Genomic DNA, 21,928 nt, shown 5'->3' with positions numbered 1-21,928 from the left:
TACATCCGAGTGATTTCAAAAAGCGAGCCCTACTGGCACGCTTAAAAAGCCACCGTAAAAAAGTGAAAATCGAAAAGAAATCCGAGTTGCTGTGTTTTCGAACTCACTGATTCGTTTTCTCTTTGGTGTTTATCCTTGGACCACCCTATGCACGAAAATGATATGTTGATTTGTACTCACTTATGCAGCAGACGGCGAGGAGCCTGACGGATAGATCGGGCGGGTCGCAGTCGACGAAGAAGGGCTTGAGGACGTAGATGCTGAAGGTGAGGGCGACGATGGCCTGGGAGCAGGGGCGGACGATCATGCACTCGATCCAGAGCCGGATGAACGCCAGGAAAGGCCCGAACGTCTCCATGATGTACGCGTAGTCCGCCCCCGACTTGGAGATCATGCACCCCAGCTCCGCGTAGCAGTAGGCGCCAACCTGCGGTCAAACATGTCATCGCAATGTCAAACATTTGTAGAAATAGATGGCAGGAAACGCATCTGTCGCAGGCAAATCAGGGCCGGATTAAGGGGAGCCAGACACCCTATCTTCCCAATGTTAAAGTTTGTACCTTTTTCTCAGGATCTACTGAACAAAAATTACTTCTCTTTTTTTTGTTTTGAACTTTGAACCCTCCCGAACATTTAAATGCGGGCTTTTTTTCAAATTTAAAAATTTGAAATTTTGGTGAATTTTTGAAATTTCTTTGTTAGAAATCATAGAATTTGGGCATTTGAAATCAAATTAAAAAAAATCCTGCTCGAATTTTTGGAGAAGCTCGTGTTAAAATGTGCAGGAGAGTGCAAGGATTAGAACAAAACAAAGTTTTTGAAAATCGGTTCGGTAGATCCTGAGAAAAAGGTACACGAGTGCTGGAAAATATAGTTTTCGGGGAATGAGGAATTTAAAAAAAAACAGCAAAATCAGTTCCAGTGTAATTAGTAGTGTATTTAGTAAACCCTCCCTCACTAAAACATGCGTAACTTCAAAACTACTCATCAGATCAAGTAAAACTTGGTCTGAAATTAAACGTGAGGAGTAGGAGATTAAGATTAGCCAGAAAATAAAAAAAAAAAAAAAAACAACATTTTTTTTCTATTTCCAAGTGTCTGGCTCCCCTTAAGGGGGTGGCCACATGGGCCGCGGCCCTTGGCGGCAAAATATAGGGGGCGGCAAATTTAGCAATCTCTTTGAATGTGGGTATCAAAAGTAGGGAGATAAAAATCGGATTCATCAGAAAATAAATTACAAACGAGAAAAGGCGACAAAATCTCTCATCTCCTGAGAGTAAAAGTACAGTAATTTTTAATTTTGTCGTCTTTCAGTGATACAAGAGACAACACCTTTAATTGGATTGCATTTTGCAAAAAGGAACCAGGAGCATTGCAATGTTGCTAAAATTGTACATCTCCTTTTACCTAAGAAGAAAAACCTGATTATCCATTAACAGTTCCTATTTTACTCGCTAACAACTATAAGTTTAAGACACAAATCATGTCAATTTCATACTTTTTCATCGTTTCAGTAATTTTATTGCAACGGATGAAGTTGCACAATCTTAGCATCATTGCAATGCTTCGGTTCCTTTTTGCAAAATGCAATCCAATTAGTCCAGTTAAGAGAGAAACCAAAACGCAATTTGACCCTGAAACGGAGCGGTTCGGCGGTCGGCATGAAACGCACAGCGCCTCCAAGACTGCATGAATACTTCACGCATTGCGTCAAACACACTGCGGTTAGCAGCAGTCGGCTTGAAACGCATAGCGCCTACGAAACTGCATGAATACTTCACGCATTGCGCCAACACATTGCGGTCGACGCGGCGCGGCGGCGCTGGAAGTTAAAATATTTGGTTTGGCTGGAAGTTAACCACATTTATGTTTGTTCTTTCATAATTTTTTCGTTCGTTTTTTATAAACGGAAGGCCTTGTCCAAACAGGGATGGATTTGCGGAACTGAAAGGTTAGTGTTGACAGGGCTTTCACAAAAAATGTGCTTAACACGAGTAAACGCATCTCATACATCCCTCCCCCACCGGTACGTTCACTTGATGGATTTTATAGATCGTATTCGACAGATCACACAGGTAAGATTTTATTGATATTGATTGGTTCAATATGTAACCACAGCCTCAAAAGTCAATTTAGAAATCTGAAGTAACGGGTCTTTTTTGATCGAATTTTTATTCTCTCGAGTACCACATGGTATTTAAAAGTGAAATTTTTAGGGATTTTCTCATTTTCAGTTTTTCCAAATTAAATCCTAACATTTTTGTTTTTGGCTATGTTCTATTGTTTTGAACCAAACGATAAATCGAACTACTGTCGAATACGGTCTATTGATGTTTCAAAACATATGAGAAGGGAGCGGAAAAATACAGGCGGCCCATGGGCGGCAAGTAGCTGAATTCGGCCCTGAGGCAAATGGTAAAATCAGGAAGCTAGTCAAATGACTAGGTAAATACAGTGAAAGCTCGCTAAGTCGAATTGTGTAGGGACCAAAAAAAAAAAATCGACTTAAGCGGTAATTTGTCTTAATCTGCAGTCAAAAATGCCATCGGAATGTTTGGAATTTGTGGAAATAGACCACAGGAAATATATCTGTCGCAGGCACATAGTCAAATGAGGCATCGAAGTGTCAGGTGCATAGGCAGATACAGTGAAAGCTCGCAAAGTCGAATTGTGTAGGGACCGAAGAAAATTTCGACTTAAGCGGCAATTTGTCTCTATCGATTCTCCATTTAACACGAACAATTTCGATACCATGCTTTTTACGGAAACGAGTAATTTTTAGGGGTCTGGAGGAGAGGGAGAGAGAATAGAAGCTCACATCATGCCTTTAACAACATGTAAATAATAATTTAGCTGTATAGGATCGCCTTCTCTTCCGAATCTTCGAGCTGTTTTACGGAAGGGACAAAGAAACAGAAGATATTTGGTGTCTTGAAGTCCCTGGGACAAGTGATTTTCTTTAATAGCCTTGTTTACGACCAGGTGTTCGTGTTTAAACGCCCCTCAGTGGATCGAGTCAATGGGAGAGATCGGACAAAACTTGGAAACTTTAAAAGCTCATAGGTTCATTTATACAAAAATTTAAGATTTTAAAATTGGCACTATTGGTCTCTTGAAATATTCTTCTAGATGCATCCCTTAAAATTTAAAATATGACAAATTTAACATCAAAATTTGCAGTATTAGTCAAAAATTTCATGTCCGACTTCTCCTATTGACTCAATCCACTGTGCGACGTAATAAATCTCACCCTCTCTGAACCGCGCTCGATCAAGAGACCTGTAAAGTTAATCACGACAGAGTGACGTTTTCAGACTACTGTTTGATGCTTGATGAAACTACCTACATTTTTTTTTGCCCCTTACTACCGAATGCTCCTGCATCGAAGTGATTCATCCACAAAAAAAAAAAAAAAAAAAAAAAAAAAAAATGGATATCATACTCGATTTATACGAATAGCACAGATTGCAGTAAATTGCGGTTACATGATCAAATTTTTGCCACTGGGTCGCAAAGTGGAACGACCTAATAATAGAGGTCGGACATGAAATTTTTCGCTAAAATTTTAAATTTTGATGTTCATTACGTCACAAATTCAATTTCAAGAAGTGTATTTGAAAGAAAGTTTAAGGGAAAAAATAATGAAACCACTCTTGAACTTTTTTGTTCCATATTTTCGAAAACATTAGCTTTCAAAGCTTCTACGAATATTCTTTATGAGGAGAAAAAAATCACTGAAATTTTCAAAAATTGACGTTGAGTAGTTTTCCGAGTAGAAAATGAAGTACGACAGAAAGTCTGAAACGCCGAAAACCGAGATAAAAATGTCTGCAGTTTCACCATCGAAAAGACGCATTATCACTGAAACGAGACTCTTCTGGTCCTCCTAACAAGACAGTCTGGTGTGCATGAAAAGGACGTTTTGTGGACCAAATACGGCTAAGACCTTTATCTTAGTACCTAACAAGGTAGTTTTTTCCGCGTGAGGCATTTTTGAAGTTAATTTTCAAATTGGATTCAGGGGGGAAAGGCGGGAAAAGCTGAGACGTCTTCCAGAAGAAAGTGAGAGAGATTTACCGCCAAAACTTGACAATTTAAACTTTCCTTGTTTTAGAATGCGTTGCCTGGATAATGTACTATCCCTCAACTTAGTCCTCTTTTTTTTAATGCGAAGATCCAGAATTCGTGTATTTTAGAAATCCCCCATCGACGGTGTAACTCGGTTTGCGACGTCGCGGACTTTCAGTCATAAGTACTTTGTTTTTTAACGGAAAACTACTAGACGGCAATTCTGTAAAACTGCCGTGACTTTTCCTCTCTGTGCAAAAAAATTCTGCAAAAACTTATAGGAATGATGTCATTTTGTTCTCCCCCTGGTAAAAATTGGCAATAGGAGCTGCGTTTCAATATACCACAGGAGCTCTTATAGCCGATAAAAGATGCCAATTGAAAATCATGTGGCTGACTGTAGAAAGCGGAGCAAATCATGTAGCCGGGTTATTCGAAGCTATAAAAAAGTATACAATCGGGCTATAGTTCCTATCGCCGGGCTTTACACTTTATCGCCGTTGGCTATAAGAGGCTATAAGAAATTGTGTAGAAATTCGTGTGCTTTGGAAATCATTAAGTTTGATACGGAACTACCTTAATATTTACAAAACACACATTATATTTTCCTTTAAAACATATTTTTTTTTTCATCAATTAAAATGAGAATAGTCCATACAGAGTGAGCAAACATTTCAAAATCAGAAGCTGAAAAACGCTGACTCCGCGAGATTAAATATTAGAGCCTAACACAAAGCGGAGCGGCGACGCACTGGTGCCTACAAACCTAACAGGGATACTACACGCATTGCGCAATGCGTGAAGTATCCCTGTTAGGTTTGTAGGCGCCAATGCGCGTTTCGCACTCTCTGCCCTCCTACCGCGCCACAGCGTGCCACGGCGTCTGAAGCAACTATTTCACACCAGAGGAGTATCATAAGAAATTGAAGGCGCTCCAACATATTAAGAATGACAAGCATCCTTCAAAAGTACGGAACTTTCCTCGCAAAATAAATCAAGATACTACGGCACAAAAAGAGAGCGGTAGTCCAAAAACTAACTAAGTCCTAGTATCCGTAATAAGTAACGTTTAGCATAAACATTATCGTCTAGCTGTTGCTTAATCGCTATCGGCTATAAAAGGCTATAAGCAATTGTACAGCCGGCTACAGAAGCTATTGGAAATCTTACAGCCGGCTTTAGGTCTATAGTATTTTGGAACACCCATTCTACTGCCAATTTTTACCAGGGCCTTTAAGAAAATAACACGGAGGCGGAGATTTTCAGATATCGCAAACGAGCTCTGTGATTGCGGACTTATACGCCGTCGATATGCACTCTGCTGTGGTTTCTAAATCAGTGGAACAGTTTTTTGAAATATTTCCTCTCTAAAAATGCCCACGTGGGTGGGGATAGTTATGCCACTTCATGATATCCGATTATCCAAATCGGTTATGACAAGGATGAAATCGTGAATCTTTTTTTGAAGATCCACGCCAACGTGGCAGCGTCAGTTGACTTACTGCCGAAATAATCTGGATAGACGTTAGCGAAAACTGAAGCTCCCCTGGCTGACCGTAATTACTAATTAGATTACACAGGCTATAACTCTAAATTATTCGGTAATTCAGTCAACAGCTAGTTATTGAATAGATAAAGCTCAATTAAAGGCAAGTCAAACACTATTGGTATTTTAGTCGAGTGTGAATAATATGTATTCCTGATTGACTCTCGCGTGTTTGTTTCCGTCAAGTGAAAAAATTAGTGCCTCCGCAACCAATTGACCAATTACATGTTAGTGATTTCATATCTACACTGAAAAAAAATTCTCGGCGTTTTTACTAACTATCGGTAATTTTACTAAGACAGACTGGTAAGCTTACCTAAAAACCGGTAATTTTACTGTTTTGTCAGGTAAGAATACCACTTTTATTGGTAATCAATTCCCGGTAACTTTGCCATTTAATCTCGGTAATTCTACCAAAGTCGATAAAAAAATATTGGCGTTTTTACCAAGGTCCAGTAAAATTACCGAGAAAGTTCAATTATTTTACCGAGATTTCTCGGTAAAATTACCAATTCCATAAATGGTAATTTTACCAAGAAAAAACTGGGATCAAATAAAACCCTGAATTCTTGGTAATTTTACCCTTTTCTTTGTAAAAACACCGAAATTTTTTTTTCAGTGTACGTCTAAAATGTCCCTGTCTGATGAAATGCCTCTCCAAAGAACTCATTAAGCGATCATTCACGAGGAAAGGCTCGCCAATGCCCGGAAGAAAATGTTAAAAGGAAACAATTTTTGTCGATTCAGGTTGGAAATTGCAATTAGAATTTTCGGCAAAATATGCCTCAATATATGAATGTAAAAAAAAATTTAGTGTTTCTAAATAGCCGCACGTCGTAATTTTCTTTTTCATTTATGATCATGAATATTCTCAGAGAGCTTCACCCTGGGAATTTCGCATTACGTCCACTAAAGTGCTAACAAAGAAAAATTGCAAACATGTGTTCAAAATTTCAAAATTTTCAAACGAAAGCAATTTTTCGGTTGCTCGAATTTACGTCTTAAGTTTACGGCGATGCAGTCGTTGCATGGTCAAGGGGTCAAACTGCCGAGTTAAAATTGCATTCGCAAACAATTTTTTTCGGAAAATTCTTCGCTTTTTATTTTTACGTTTTACAAATTATTTTCGCGTTGTTGATACGCAAAAGCAAAGCATTGCTCGTGAATTTGTTTTCAATTTTGATTGCGTAATGTGTTTATCTGGGAATTCTTTCATTTTCCAAGCTGATGTGAAAATCTCGATTTGAACGACAGCTGAGTCCAAAACTCGAGGACCGTCCGCTTGTGATGAGATCGGCATTTTTTTGGTTCTTTACAATGCAAAATTGCAAAAATTACATTTTTTAAAAAAATCAGAACATTCATTTCAGGACGAATGTGAATACGTTCTCTGCTATTTTCTTTCACAATATTAACCACGATTATCTTATGTTTTAATTTGTTCTCTAGGCTCTTGAGATGTGAAGATTCGAAAAGAAGCTTTAAAAATATTTAATGAATTCTGCTCTTTCGTAAATTTTCTCGCAAAAATAAACATTCTGTTGGAAGAACTGTGGCAACATATGAAGGTCCATGCGGCGTTTTTGCACGGCGTATGATAATAATTTGTTTTATTTATTAAAACAGGAGACATCTCCGTTGAAATCGAATGTTGAAATTTTCGGCATTTGGATTGGTTGCTTTTAAGACCCTCCAGACTTGAGGATCAGAGCCCGATTTTATTCATAAAACAACCGACCTATCCACCGTCATTTTAACAAAGAAAGGATTTTAAGAAATTTGCATAGTATTTGCTTGATAGACACTAATCTGATTTGAACATTAGAAACCAATTTTCAACTTTGAAGCACGATTCGTCCCCACGCAAGAGAAAGGTACTTCATTTTAAGGTTGCAAAATTGGCTCAAAAACTTCAGTTTTTTTCAAGAGTGTACCCAAAAAATTTTCGTTGACAAAAACTCAATTTTTGCACGAAATTAGGGGGAAAATCGACGAAAATTTCAGTTAGAAATTCTCAAGATTCTTCTAGTAATAATACTACTTTTGAAGAAAAATTTGGCAACATTAAAATTTAGTTACGTTCTTTCGTGAGGGGAACGCCGGACTTTAAGTCTAATATACATAGTGCCACGGGGTGGGTACCGAATTGTTAAAACTTCAGACGCGTTTAGCTCAGGATGTCAGTAGCGGAATGTCAATCAACCTCCTCAACCGTGAAACTTTTTAATTGAATTCGCGAGAAATTGACACAAAAATAAAACGTTTCAAAAAGTACACCTTTACAAGGTTACATGATTCGCTTATGGGCGCATTATTCATCGATAACGTATTTATTTTTAAACTCGAGTCTAAAACCTACGGCTCACAGTGGATCAAGTCACTTAGAGTGGTCGGACATACATTTTTTTCTAAAACTGCAAATTTTGATGATTATTTCGTCACATTTTAAATTTCAATGGGTGCTTTAAGAAGAATATTTCACGAGAAAACCAAGGAAACCACTTTTAGAATCTCAAAATTTCGTATAAACGACGTAATAAGCTTTTAGAGTTTCCAAATTTTTTCCGATCTCTCCTACTGACTCGATCCATTGTGCGACTTGTGGACAGTCCGGACAGAGGAAGAGTTAACTTGATATTGATTGATTATGGCTTAAATTTGTGTTCTTCCATCTATCGGAACTGTCTGCGGACGGGAAAAAAAGGCAAGGCGAGGAAAAAAGCACGGATACGCCCTTTGTGCCCACGTTTACGGAGATGCTTTGTCAAAGGCTCGGGGAGTACATAAATAAATTACAAAAATGCATTTTATTTTATCAAAGCTTGGAATTGAGGCTTAGCGCTGAATTTATGCGTACAGTATTAAAGCGTATAATCCTGTGACTCACGCACGTGACAAACTATGGATCGTATTCGATACATCGAACAGGCGAGATTGTATCGATGTCGACTGGTTAAAGATGTAAACATAGCCTACAAAGTCAATGGAGTAGTCTGAGGGAACGGGTTTCTTGTGATGGATTTTTTATTTTTATGAGTATAAAATGGCAATGAAAAGTGATTCAGGTTTTCTTACTTGAATCCTAAAATTTTTGTTTGAGGTAATTTTCTATTGTTTTGAACCGAACGATACATCGAACCACTATCAAATACGATCTATAAAAGGTTTGAGAATGATACTGGATGAAGAAAGTCTGCCCACTGGGCTCTCAATAGGGCACTACCTTTCAATGCAATCCATGAAAATTTACGTGGCGATGCCACCAGTCTACTACAGATATGGCCATTCATGTCGAAGGAGCTCAAAACTGTCGACTAGCCTCAGTAGCGCCTTCAATGCTGATGCATACCTCCAGTTTTGCAGACATTAGAACTTCGCAGTTTGCATTATTTTAAAGGCATTGAGCGGTGGTTAGTGCCTAACTATCCTCGGCAACATCTCTGCGTTTTTAATTTATATTCAAGTCAAAATAAATAATGTTCCATTAATCGCATAAGATCTCTCCCCTGAATTTCTTCGAGAGCGCAGTGATTTTGGCTTAAAATTTGTGCATATATTAAAATCAGCCGTTGTTAAAAGCGACACGTTCAAAAAATCTGGAAACGAGTTTTTTGTGAAAAAAATATCTTTTTAGTCAAATGTCCCATCGTCTGTGTGGGAATCACGCAAAAGCTCGAAACATTACCTGCATTTTTAAAACAAAAATAATCTTTTGAGGACATTTCGAGCAAAAACGTATGGGTCTTGGTTCTTTTGAGGAAAGAACTTTGTCAAATCTTGGGTTCCCTGTATTTTAAGCTTTATATATGTCTGAGGCCATTTTTTCAAATTTGGTGTTTTTCACTCCAGGTACCTTCAGACGAAGTTCAGTTTGACAAACCAAATATTCGGGATGATTTTGAACGCCGGACGTTCGGTAAAGTGAAAACTGACAAACTTGAAAAACTGAGAGATCGGTTTGACAAACTGAAAGTTCGGTTTCAGAAATCGAAAGTTCAGTTTGACAAACCAAATATTCGGGATGATTTTGAACACCGGACGTTCGGTTCACATGACCGAATTTTTTTCCCCCCAGTGTGAACAGTTATAAGTTGTAAGTTGTAAACGCAACTCACCATGGAGAAGACACCGGATATAGTCCAAACGATGAGCGCCATGTTGACGGAGCCCGTGGTCCTGAGCACCCCGGACGGCGAGACGAAGATCCCGGAGCCGATGATGCTCCCGACGATGACGGTGATCCCGTTGAGGAGGGACATCTTCGCCTCGAGCTTGACCTCCGAGTCGTCCTTCTTGTCGGTCTCCGTGTCCGAGCCCAAGTCGATGTCCTCCATCGTCGCCCGCAGCGGCACCTTCTCCGGCGGAGGCTCCGGCGTTTGGGACATCGTCGGGCGGGTGTGCGGCGCGGAGGGAACGAGAGGTTAGGTTTTCGAGGGCTTCGAGGGTCCTACTTGTGTTTCATGGTCGAGTGCGAGGGTTTGGCTGGGTCGCTGAAACAGAAAGAAAGAAGCGATGGTCAAATATAGTGACTTACCAGGCTTATTATTGAAATCGATGGACAATGAAAAAAAATCTCGATGTCTTTACTAAGAAAAGGATAAATTACCAAGAATCCAGGGTTCTACTTGATCCCGATTTTTTCTGGGTAAAATTACCATTTATGGAATTATTAATTTTACCAAGAAATCTCGGTAAAATTATTGAACTTTCTCGGTAATTTTACAGGACCTTGGTAAAAACGCCAATATTTTTTATCGACTGTGGTAGAATTACCGAGAAAAAATGGCAAAGTTACCGGGAATTGATTACCAATAAAAGTGGTATTCTTACCTGAAAAAAAACGGTAAAAATACCGGTTATTAGGTAAGTTTACCAGTCTGTCTTGGTAAAATTACCAAAAATTGGTAAAAAAAGTGAGATGGTAAAGGTACCAACGGACCTTGATAAAAACGCCGAGAATTTTTTTTCAGTGGACAAAGCTGGAGTACCTATACAGGGTGATCCAGGGTTAAACGGCTAGACTGCAGGAGTGTGCTGCCGTGCTAAGAAAGAACGCCGTATGAACATTCGAGAGTTGCCCAACTTCCCTCGGGGAGACATGATTGTATTTTTGACCACATTTATGCGCATTTTTATTTGAAATTTTCAGATGTATTAGAGTAAGTTGCGTACAAAATGGTCTGAAAATTTTGGAAAATAATATTCACAATTTTCCCTGTGAATTGGGTTTTTATCGAAGAAAATTTGGCAACGTCTGAAGGCTCATACGGCGTGCTTCCTTAGCGCGGCAGTAAGGAAAAACGCCGTATGAACCTTCAGGCTTTGCAAAATTTCCTTTGATAAAACATGAATTTCCTGGTTTTATGAATATTTTCCTTTCGGTTTTTTAGATTATTTTGTACGCAATTTCACCTGAAGCACCTGAAAATTTCAAGGAAAATTATTCATAGATTTTCTCAAAAATAAGCACTGTATCGAAGGAAATGTGGCAACTCTCGAATGTTCATACGGCGCTTTTCCTTAGCACGGCAGTGTGTTCTATGGGTCAAAATAATAGAGTACATGGTGTCGTAATGTAAACAGGAAAGCTGGCGCCTTGTTCTGGTCGACGAGTTCCAAGCCCGGTGTGCGCCGAGCATACGTCACTTTTTTATACATTTTCAATCCGAATTGGCGACGTAGTAAACGTAATAATTCCTATCCTCTTTGTTTACATCGGATTTCCGGGTCCCCGTGTACCGAAAGTATTCGATTATGTATCGAAAAAGTGACCCGACGTGACACAGGAGTCTCAGAATTTGAGACCTGGAAAATGCTTAAAATTGGCGCCAGCTCTCACAATTACATCACGACTCTATGGATAGTATGGCCCAAAAGGGCAGCCAATCAATGAATTCAAATGATCCAGAGTGATTTATTGTTACAATTCTTACGAGCCGTCGTTGGTAAAGCACGAGTAAGCCTACTCATCATTTTCAGCAGGGAAGGCAAACCAATTATGTGTACCTACATAGCGAATGTTGAAAAAAGACTTAAGTGCAGTCGTATAAAAGTGGAGCTATACGTTAGATAGAGACGCATAAAAAATTAGGGAGCGCCCCGACTTTTCTGGAGACGGGTAGTATACTCTTAAAACCATCAAAAGCTCCAATAAACTCCATTGCTATTTAAGTTTTTTTTACACCCTTTTTGATGAGGCCCACCCACTGAGTGAATTTTCCGATTGAACACATAGTTTAGTAGCATCACATCTAGAACAATGAGTAAGGACAAACATCCAATCTATTCGAAGCCACCCGAAAGACTTTTGTAATTTTTATCTTCCATTCTTCTTGCAAGGCCTCTTGTATAGAATTGCCTCACAACCAGCTTCAAAATGATTAATTTTAACTCGAAAATTCATTCGCTCGATGGCTCTATCGAATAAGTTTCAGTGTGGATGTGACTGCTCTGCAGCTTGACAGTTGAAGTCAGAATTCCCGGTCACTACATCAAGATTTTATCAAAACTCTTTTACGTGACCAAGCATATACTCTCTGATGATATACCTCAACGGTGCTACAGGGTTTTTAGGAAGTCCGCCTCCCCCAAATAACCTTCGAACAATTATTCGCCAAGAGCCAAATGATGATTTAAGAGGGTTTTAGTCTGAAGTACCGACCTTTGGGTATACTCAAAATTTTGAGGTGACCCCCTCACTAAAAAAAAAAAAAAAAAAAACAAGCAGTGAACTCCAACACAATGTGTTGATAAGGCGCGTCATTAACTCGCACATATCAACCCCTTTAGTTTTCATTTACAGAGATTTCAAAAAAGGCAAGCAGCACAACAGGAGAATTCACGATCCAACACTGCAAGGTCAACGACGCACCTTGACGAGACCGTGTATTGTGAATCTAGAAAGCTATTCGAACAAATTTAAGTTTTTTGATCCGCCTCAAGCAAAATCTTATCAGATTCTTGAGGAAAAGTGCTACGGAAAAATTTAAGCGAAGAAAGGAAAAATTCTGTCGAATTCCTAGAAGATAAAGTCGATTTAAAGGTATTTTGGGGTTAAAATACCCAAATCACCGGTATTATAAATCCCGTTATATTATTGAAAAGAAATTGACTCGATATAAATGCAATTGTATTAAATATGTCTTGATTTTGTTATTTTAAACGTCTTTTCATGCAAAGAAGCTCAACCATGTCCATGCTTTATTCATTCATGAATTGAAAGTATGCAATCCACATCCCGAAAATCTACCGATTTGCCGTAAAAAATCGCAGAAACTTGATATACCAGGTCGATGTACCCACTCTTTGAATTTACCAATCAATTTAGTGAGTGCACGTAGGTATGTGAAAGTCAAAATGCTATAGTCATTTTGGGTGCATTCATTTTTCATGAAACAATTGTAAGTAATTTCAATCCCGAAAAACCATAAATTTTCCGTATAAAATCGAAAAAATCAAAATATGTCGACTCCCTGACGTGAAAATTGAATTCTACGTGTGAAAATACTTATGTATCGATATGCTGAACAGAATGCCCGCCTCTCCTCGTAATGTACAAACCGTTCCTATACTCATCTTAAAATTGTTCTCAGAGCTTTGTGTTATTATCAGCTTCCATTTAAACCCCGGTTTGATGGCCGAATCGGCTGCCCAAAAAGCAAGCCATTTTTGAAGGGCTCTATGAGAAATTCGTGATATTATCAGCTCTCAGGAAATCACCTCATGGGTAAAATTGCTGATATAAATCGAGTGCTTAAAATAATCGTATTCAAGAAACTAAGGCATTAAACTATGGAGTCAATTTCGTTTTAATAATATAATGGGATTTACTTGTCTTCAGGTCAAAACTCATACAAGGAAGCCCCTTGCAAGAGGCTAATTTTTTGTAATTTCACTCATTTTTTCTCTTTTTTATAATTGAATTGCTTGTCACATTCTGAGGTCAATCATATTAAATTGTAATTTATACATTCCCCCCCCCCCTTCATTTTATTTTTTGTTTGGAGAAGTTTTGTTGATTTCTTCGGATTTCGAATACTGTAACTTCTCTTCTATTTGGACGATTTTTATGAATGAGACCTCTTTTAATTCGTTTTTAACGGAGAGTAAGGAAAAAATTGCTAAAAACTCGCGAAACAATTTTTTTTGAAAATTGGACGAATCCTAGCGTGACGGTGAAATGGTTAATGAAGCGTAAGTAATTTTGCGAGGAGCTGAGGATCCCGGCATCGCTTGGCAACCGTCATAAGCTATTGTTCGTCGAGACGCCGACGCAGTGAGCAGGAGCGTGGGAAAGAGAGGGGTAAGTGGATTCCTGTATGAGCCACGTTTAGCTAATGGTCTATTGAGTCTCGAGGCTCATCACAGATTGCACTTACACAGATTGCACTATCAGAGCACGGGTACCAACTTTTGGAAATTATAACCGAGGTTACAGATCTGTCAAAGCAACGTTTTGAACAAAACGGAGGAGTTAAATTCTCATTTCGAGAGTGCCGACCTGCTCAGCCATCCTCGAATCAATTCGCTTGATTCTGCTTATATATGCATAATTTAAATCAGCGCGTCGCATTCTTAGGCTTTTTTTGAAAAAACCAAGTAACGTAGACTCTTGGTATTCACTGCACATAAACTAATGAGCCCCAGAATGAGAAACAACTTTAAAATCATAATTATTGATGGATAAATAAACTTTTTACACGCTTTGGAAAATCTCAGAAGTTCGCGGTAGTCACTTTTCGGTAAGGAACTAAGGGACTCGGTTATTGTATCGAGCAGGGTTCGAAACGATCGCAAAGGCGGTATACTACGTATACGCGCCAAAAGTAATTGGTTACCCGTACAGTTTATTCCATATGGGACACGGAAAGCTTTGGTTTATATAACCGAAAATTCGGTTTGCTGAACCGAGATTCGGTAATGCAAATCGAAGTGTTCGGTGAGTAATTACTGAACTATTCGGTATGTGCTTACTGCTTACCGAATAGTTTGGTTATTTACCGAATAATTATAGATTCGCTTTACCGAATTTTTGGGTTTGCAAACCAAACGGACACTACGGTAGGTGTAACCAAACTTTTTTCCAGTGTGCTCTGCTGAGCAAACCCTAACTTAATAATTTAAACGGGAGCCTTCATTAATTATTGCATCGCAAGAAGAAAGATGAGTAAAAATAAATAATAATCATAAATAAAGCGAGAAAATAAATAAATTTGAAATTCAAAATGTTCCAAAATAATTGACAATTTTTGAAGAAAAAACGTAACGCAATTAAAAATGGGCTCAAAAGCAAGCACTACTGAGCAAGGCATACTCTCAAAACTTCATTTGACTCATAGTGAAACCGTTTATAAGTTACTTCTGGGAGGCGCCGGACTTTCTGAAGACCCTGTATGTGGACGTTACGTCGCAAATTGTATCGGCCTATGGTGTCATCACGAGCACACTTGCTGATTTGTATTCATAAAAACTGCCCTGCGGGCACTACTCATTCCTGGGAATTATTGCTCATGTCCAGCGAGGTGATAATCTCGCGTTCAACCGAAGACGCAGTTTTAAGGAAATTCCGCGAACCCCCACGACCACGGTAAGGAAAAACGCCGTATGAACATGTGGAAGTTGCCGTATTATGGCGGTAAAATGCACATTTTCTGTGAGTTTCGATGAATTTCTCCTTTGAAATTTCTGAAGAATTTTCTTCTCAATTTGATATTTAAATGAAAATTTCGAGGGAAAATATCGATAATTTTTCTCTCAAATAGATATTTTATCCGGTGAAATTGTCAACGTCCGAATGTTCATAAGATGTTTCTCCTTAAGCCGGCAGCGTGCCTCCCGATCAACCTGAGACAGGCTAGTTATCGTTCGAGTTACGATAGCTGACCTCATATTGTGACAGGAGTTAGTCATAATGTTACGAATCGCTCGAATTATTTGTAAGAGCGAAAGGAAATATGTGCAAAAAAGTGGACGGGGAAAAAGGAACCGTTGTCGGGGTTCAATGGAATTTATGAAATAAATAATTATTCTACGGCGTTGTCAGATTTGACATTTTTTAAATGAGATTTTAGACGCCAGATTGAAATTGTTAGCATCGGATCTCAGACACTGTTTGCGACCCCGCTCAAGGAAAAAGAAGAATTCGAGTTAAATTGTTTCTTAAAAAAATGAGGTTCACTGCAGAGATTGATCAGAGCTGATAAATTTTTTGGTAAAACTCTGGGTGTTCCTTAGAAATGTAAACATGACAAACCAAGGAATATGCGGAGTTTAAATTGAAATGTTACATTTTCCCCTATTTATTCAATTTCTGAGGGCAATCGATTTTGCTGTATTGGTTTTTTCCAGAGAAATTGATTATTTATAGTTGCTCTATCGATGTTAGGTGCGAATAACCATTAAAACATATCCAAAATTTTCAAAAATCTACTCTCGACAAACATTTAAGAGCTTGAAAACGAGACAACGGAATTTTAAAAAAATGGAGTTACAGTTTTGGGTCAGTTTTACCAGGAAAAGTATACTTCAGTGTTACTGAAAACGAACTTCTGCTCTTTTATAGTAGCAAAATACATTCTATTGAATTTTGCAGGTGCTGTCAATAATAGTCGTAATATCCAGGTGCCAAATCACCATCGCTGGTAGGCCAAAAAGTTATGAAGGCGATAGCGCCTTCATTTTCACATTGTTCAACACGCACATACGCACATCTTTTGAGCACGAACATTTGCATTCTGTCAGCTGTCAGTATTACCATCGTACCAACGCATCTATTCATAGAAGAAGAATAGCGCGCCTTCAATGTTTACATATGCAACACGTACTTCCATGGAACACGAATAGTTGCATCAAGGATCAAGGCGCTGTCATGAAGGTCACATTTTTGTTTTCATCTGAGGGATGTTGGCTATCAAAGAAATGTACTTTTTCAATGCCTGTAAAGTCTTCTTTAATCGAATGATTGCCATAATAAATCATCGTAAATTAACCTTTGCTTTCACGAAAACACAATAAACGTTTACACATCAGTTGAGCCGTGATACCGCCGACCCTGATCCAGCAACGATATTATTTTATATTTTTGCTTGCCGCATACAGGTCGGGGTATCTAAAATTGTATCGATGCGTTTGGCTCCTTTACTTAAACTTGCACCATTTATATTCATTATGGATTGACATTTCTATCTGACGCCCATGAGTGTACCGGAGAACGATTTGTATCGAAAACAAAATCGATGAAGTCTGGCTTGAGTCTTGACTCTTCGTTCAGCTAAAATATTCAAGCTTCAACTTCAGTCTTTGCCACTCTAACATTGTTACAAAATACCGTTGGTTTTGAAAATTGTCCTTTTTTGAAAAGAGAGAGTGAATGGGGGGGGGGGGATTTAGAAAACAGAAAGAAATCTTAAATTCGGTTGAAATTTTTTGGCGAATGGAAAACATTTTTGGTGCATGCTATTATGCTCTTATAATACCTCGCAGCCAAAAAATTAAACTTTCGCCTCCTTTAATGGTGAAAAATGAAAGCTCTTAAGTATTCAAGTTTGGCACTTTTTAAACTAACGAAATTCTTGCCTATCTTCTCAAAAAGAAAATTAAAATATAAAAATCGGAAAACTAAAACAAAAGATGTACTCGACCCTATAAACCATTTCTCCGCAAAAATGTGTATTCTAACTAACATGTCATGCTCACAGCGCTTTTGTGCGCTCTGCGACCCCCAACCGCCACTGATAGCGATTCTGCCATAGCTCTTCCAGCCAATCACAACTCCTCATTTCCTGCCTTATTTTATATCAATCCACAATTTGGTAAGGCGTCCTCTACGTTTTCTGCCATGAAAAATCCAAGCTAGAACCTGCCTAGGCAACCGATCATCTGGCATCCTTGGCATCCTTGGCACATACTCATAAAAAAATTATAAAAATAAATGATAAATTATAAAAAATTGTATTCTTCCAAGTGAAAAAGTTTTTAAAACTAAATAGATCATGTTCCTTATTTTTGCCGAGGAACTTTCTCAAATTACAACTAATCTCCGGACGTTTACAGAAATGTCTCCATTATTGAATTTTTAAATTTTATTTTATTTCAGTGGCAACACTGCTATGGTGGCGCTTCACGGTGATAAAACCTGCAGTTTTCCCGCTTTCGCAAGTGACGCGACTGCGTAGTACACAAAGGAGGAGCGATGGAGTAACCGCATTTTTGCGGAATGCAAAATGCCAATCGACGCGACTAAACAGTGTTGCAAACCTCCGGAAAATTATCTTACTTTTTTATCTATGTATAAATTCGCGTATAAATTTTTCAGTGCCTTACTAATTAAGCATATCCTCTTGTAGAGTCAATACCAAATAATTTCACGCACTTATAGAGTGCGACAGACGATCTGACATCTTGATTCTTGTATTCGCTGTATCAATGTGAAACTGAAGACAGGTGATCTTCGGCGACACTAAAAATTGAGTGAATTTATCTGACGTGGACTCTAGGTATCAAAATTATCTCCCTCAGTGGCTACTCGCCCATTTACCCACGAGAATTCAGATAAGAGATTGAAATTCTTCCGAATTTTAAATTTTATTTCACGCAAAATTTTATATTAGCTTCGATCGATTCTTTGATCTTTATTTTGTTGCCCGTCCTGCTCGCATAACTGTGACTACTTCTGAGAGTTGACGACAATTTTTCCCTTTATTTGAATACATTGTAAGTAATCGGTATCGTATCAAGTAGGACATCTTGCAGTCTGAATAGGCGTCAAAGCAGTTTAGCATTCAAGTGAACGAATGAAACCGCGCAGTATCAATTTGCTGGTATTGCCGCACCTCCAGTGCAGTACTTTCTCAAAAAGAAGAGTTAGAATATAAGTCAGAATTAAATGCTTACCAAGCGAAAGTGCTTTTGAAATTTAGGACTAAAAAGTCGCAATTAAACTTTGCTTGAACTGTGCTTGTCAAAGCAGCTGATGATGTCACGAGAGAATGGTTAAACGCTGATGGTGTGTGATGAGATTAGTCCAGATTAGTCGTGGCTCATCAAAATCAAGACATCTAAGAGGCGAGACAGGGAGGGTCAGTGGGTTAATTTGAAATTTATAACAGGGAGAGTGGGGGAGTGTCCCACCGTCAGGGACAAAATGCCAAACTCGAGTTAATGATGTTGTCTGATGTAGATTAAATGCCGAGATAAATTACGCATAATATGCTCCTCTCTCAAGGGCAGCGACGTTCAGATCAATTTTCGATGCTCAAAAATCTCTCCAGTCATGCTCTAGTCTCGTCTCGTGCCTCCTTATGAAATTGATGTATATATTTCGCCTTCAATTGACAGAGTATCCTACATGCGTTCCCGAGTGTCGTAAAAGTGGTATCAAAATAATGGTATCGTTGTCACTGCTGTTTTGCCGTGCTAAGGAGGAACGTTGTATAGACTCTCAGACGATGCTAAGTTTCCTCCGATTAAAACCTAATTTACAGGGAAAATTTTGAATATTAATTTGCAATATTCTCAGACCATTTTGCACGCAACTTAATCGTGAATATAAGAAAATGTCAAGGAAAAATATACATGCACGTTGTCAAAAATACAAGTTTTATCACGAGAAATTCGGCAACTCTCGAATGCTTATATGGCGTTCCTCCTTAAGACGGCAGTGTTGATCAAAAGAAGTATCCCGGAGACATTTTGCTTGAAAGTTCGTTGTGAGTGCTGTGTTTAATTGCGTTCGAAACTAATTTTCGGTAAGTACAGAGTTTAGATAGAAAAACTATGACTTATAGTTTTCTAACCCTTACTTAATTTGATTGAACTCTCTATTGTCAAATATATCAAAAACGCTTGGAGTAAATTATTACCTTATTTTTTATTAAAATGCAAGACGAAAATTTTGATGTGAGGATCTTATCAAGTAAACGAGTATGATGAATTCAGCGCGAAGAGAACTATAGAATGACATCATAACAGCCCTGGTAAAAATTGGCGATAGGAGCTGCGTTTCAAAATACCATAGGAGTTCTTATAGCCGACTAAAGAGGGCTATTGAAAATCATATAGCTGGCTTTAGAAAGCGGAGCAAATCATATAGCCGGGCTGTACGGAGCTATAAAAAAGTATACAGTCGGGCTATATTTCCTATCGCCGGGCTTTGCACTTTATCGCCATTAGCTATAAAAGGCTATAAGAAATTGTGTAGAAATTCGTGGCTTTGGAAATCATTAAGTTTGATACGGAACTGCCTTAATATTTACAAAACAACATTTTTTTTTTTCATCAATTAAAATGAGAATTGTCCACACAGAGTGTGCAAACATATCAAAATTATGAGTTGAAAAACGCTGACTCCGCGAGATTAAATATTAGAGCCTAACACAAAGCGGAGCTGCGACGCACTGGCGCCTACAAACCTAACAGGGATACTTCACGCATTGCGCAATGCGTGAAGTATCCCTGTTAGATTTGTAGGCGCCAATGCGCGTTTCGCGCTCTCTGCCCGCCCGCCGCGCCGCAGCGTGCCACGGCGTCTGAAGCAACTATTTCACACCGGAGGTATTGCACAATATCATAAGAAATTGAAGGCGCTCCAACGTATTGAGAATGACAGGCATCCTTCAAAAGTACGGAGCTTTCCTCGCAAAATAAATCAAGATACTACGGCATAAAAAGAGAGCGGTTATCCGTAATTAGTAACGTTTAGCATAAACTTTATCGTCTGGCTGTTGCTTAGTCGACATCGGCTATAAAAGGCTATAAGAAATTGTACAGCCGGCTACAGAAGCTATTGGAAATCTTACAGCCGGCTTTAGGTCTATAATATTTTGGAACACACATTCTACTGCCAATTTTTACCAGGGAGGCGCTTCCCTCCAAACTATGTGTTCAAACACACAACGCTCAAAATGATGTGTTTTATAGCGCCGTATGATAAAAGAAGGCTTGAAGCATACATAAGTGATGGTAGAATTTTATTTTTATATTTATTTTTTATGCGAGAAAATGTCTTACGTCTTGCACTTGCACTGAAACTGGTTGCCAGGTTTCGTTTTACTACTTTGTATATTTTGTAACGCTCACGAGAACCGGGTGTTATTGCTCGGAAGAACATATTTTAGAAATGCAAGCTCGGTCAAAAAGTATGAATTAAATTTTCCAATGGAAAAAGTTATTCTGACAAATCCTGAAGAATATCCCACCAGCAGTTACCAACGAACCAACTTAACCAACGAAAAGATTCCTATATTAACCCATTAAATTTTAATCCTTCATTTAAAAGAAGGATTTTCAGAGTATCAATGGGCCTGTCGCAAACTACGTGGATTTGCGAATTGATGAAATTAAAAGCTACAGACGAGATGAGCGCGGCAGCCACAGGCCATTGGTCCACTTAAAGAAGTTAGAGGTGACATGTTGTAGGTGCTTGTCAGATGCCAGCAAGTAACAAATAATGCGGGCAAGAGATGTCATTGATGTTGCATACGCTTGTATTAGAAGGCGACTCGTCCACCGGGATTAGGAAATTTACCTTTTGCATTAGAAATATTAGGGTAATCTTTTAAGGAGGTAACGTATTACCTATACTCACATGAACGTCGATTTCGATTTTTTTTCAATAAGTTGATTTCCGCTCGAAGAATCTATTCTGATTGTAAATCGACCTCGAAAAATCGATTAAAAATCGTCATCCCTAGTCCTCATGCATCGAATTCAATGGAATATGTATCGAAATGGAGACCCGGCGTGACTCAAGCGTCACGGAATTGTGGATCGGTAAAATGCTTAAAAGTGGCGCCAGCTCTCCCATTCACAATACGACTCTACGTATTCTATGAACTTAACACTTCGGTTTCAACATAATTCAAATAATAATATTCTTTTTCCACATTGAAGCTGAGATCGAGTCCAATTTGATTTTACTTACCGGCCGACATTAATTAATTTTCCATTCATTTGACTCCAATTGACTTTAAATCCATTTGACTGTCGGTAAAGTACATAACCGGAAAAATGACTGAAGTTTGCCTACACTTCGGTAGGTATGCAATTTGAGCTACTTCAAACTTTAAATAATTGTATCACGTAATTTAGTTCTTTGCATAAGTTGAATAGATCAAGTGTGGAAGAACAGCCGCCACCTTCGGATCTAGTCGTGACGTAGGAACGAACATGAACCTTTCAGTCAATGAGACTAATGAAATATATGGAAAATAATTATATTATTGAAACCAACATTGAATTGAGCTTTCTATAATTTTAACTACTTTATCATCCATCCGTAAGGATCAAGAGTGACATTCTTCATAAATGAAGACTGCA

The 21,928-nt window shown here is 38.5% G+C and overlaps 1 protein-coding gene across 2 annotated transcripts in view; it reads right to left on the bottom strand.

Annotated features, from left to right (window-relative positions):
- LOC140225358 (Y+L amino acid transporter 2-like) overlaps nt 1–10,125 on the bottom strand; it is a 118,476-nt gene extending 108,351 nt beyond the window's left edge. For both annotated transcript variants that reach the window (XM_072303941.1, XM_072303940.1), the window contains exons 1-2: nt 9,730–10,125; nt 181–427 (exon numbers count right to left, since the gene is read on the bottom strand). In XM_072303941.1, the coding sequence (XP_072160042.1) occupies nt 181–427; nt 9,730–9,999 (517 nt within the window). In that variant the 5' untranslated portion in view covers nt 10,000–10,125. The remainder of the gene's footprint in view (nt 1–180; nt 428–9,729) is intronic.
- Between the last annotated feature and the right edge of the window lie 11,803 nt (nt 10,126–21,928).

Source organism: Bemisia tabaci, chromosome 9, assembly GCF_918797505.1.
Source record: "Bemisia tabaci chromosome 9, PGI_BMITA_v3".
NCBI classification, from domain to species: Eukaryota; Metazoa; Arthropoda; class Insecta; order Hemiptera; family Aleyrodidae; genus Bemisia; species Bemisia tabaci.
Note: the sequence above shows the minus strand (reverse complement) of the source record. Positions and strands in the feature narration are given on the sequence as shown.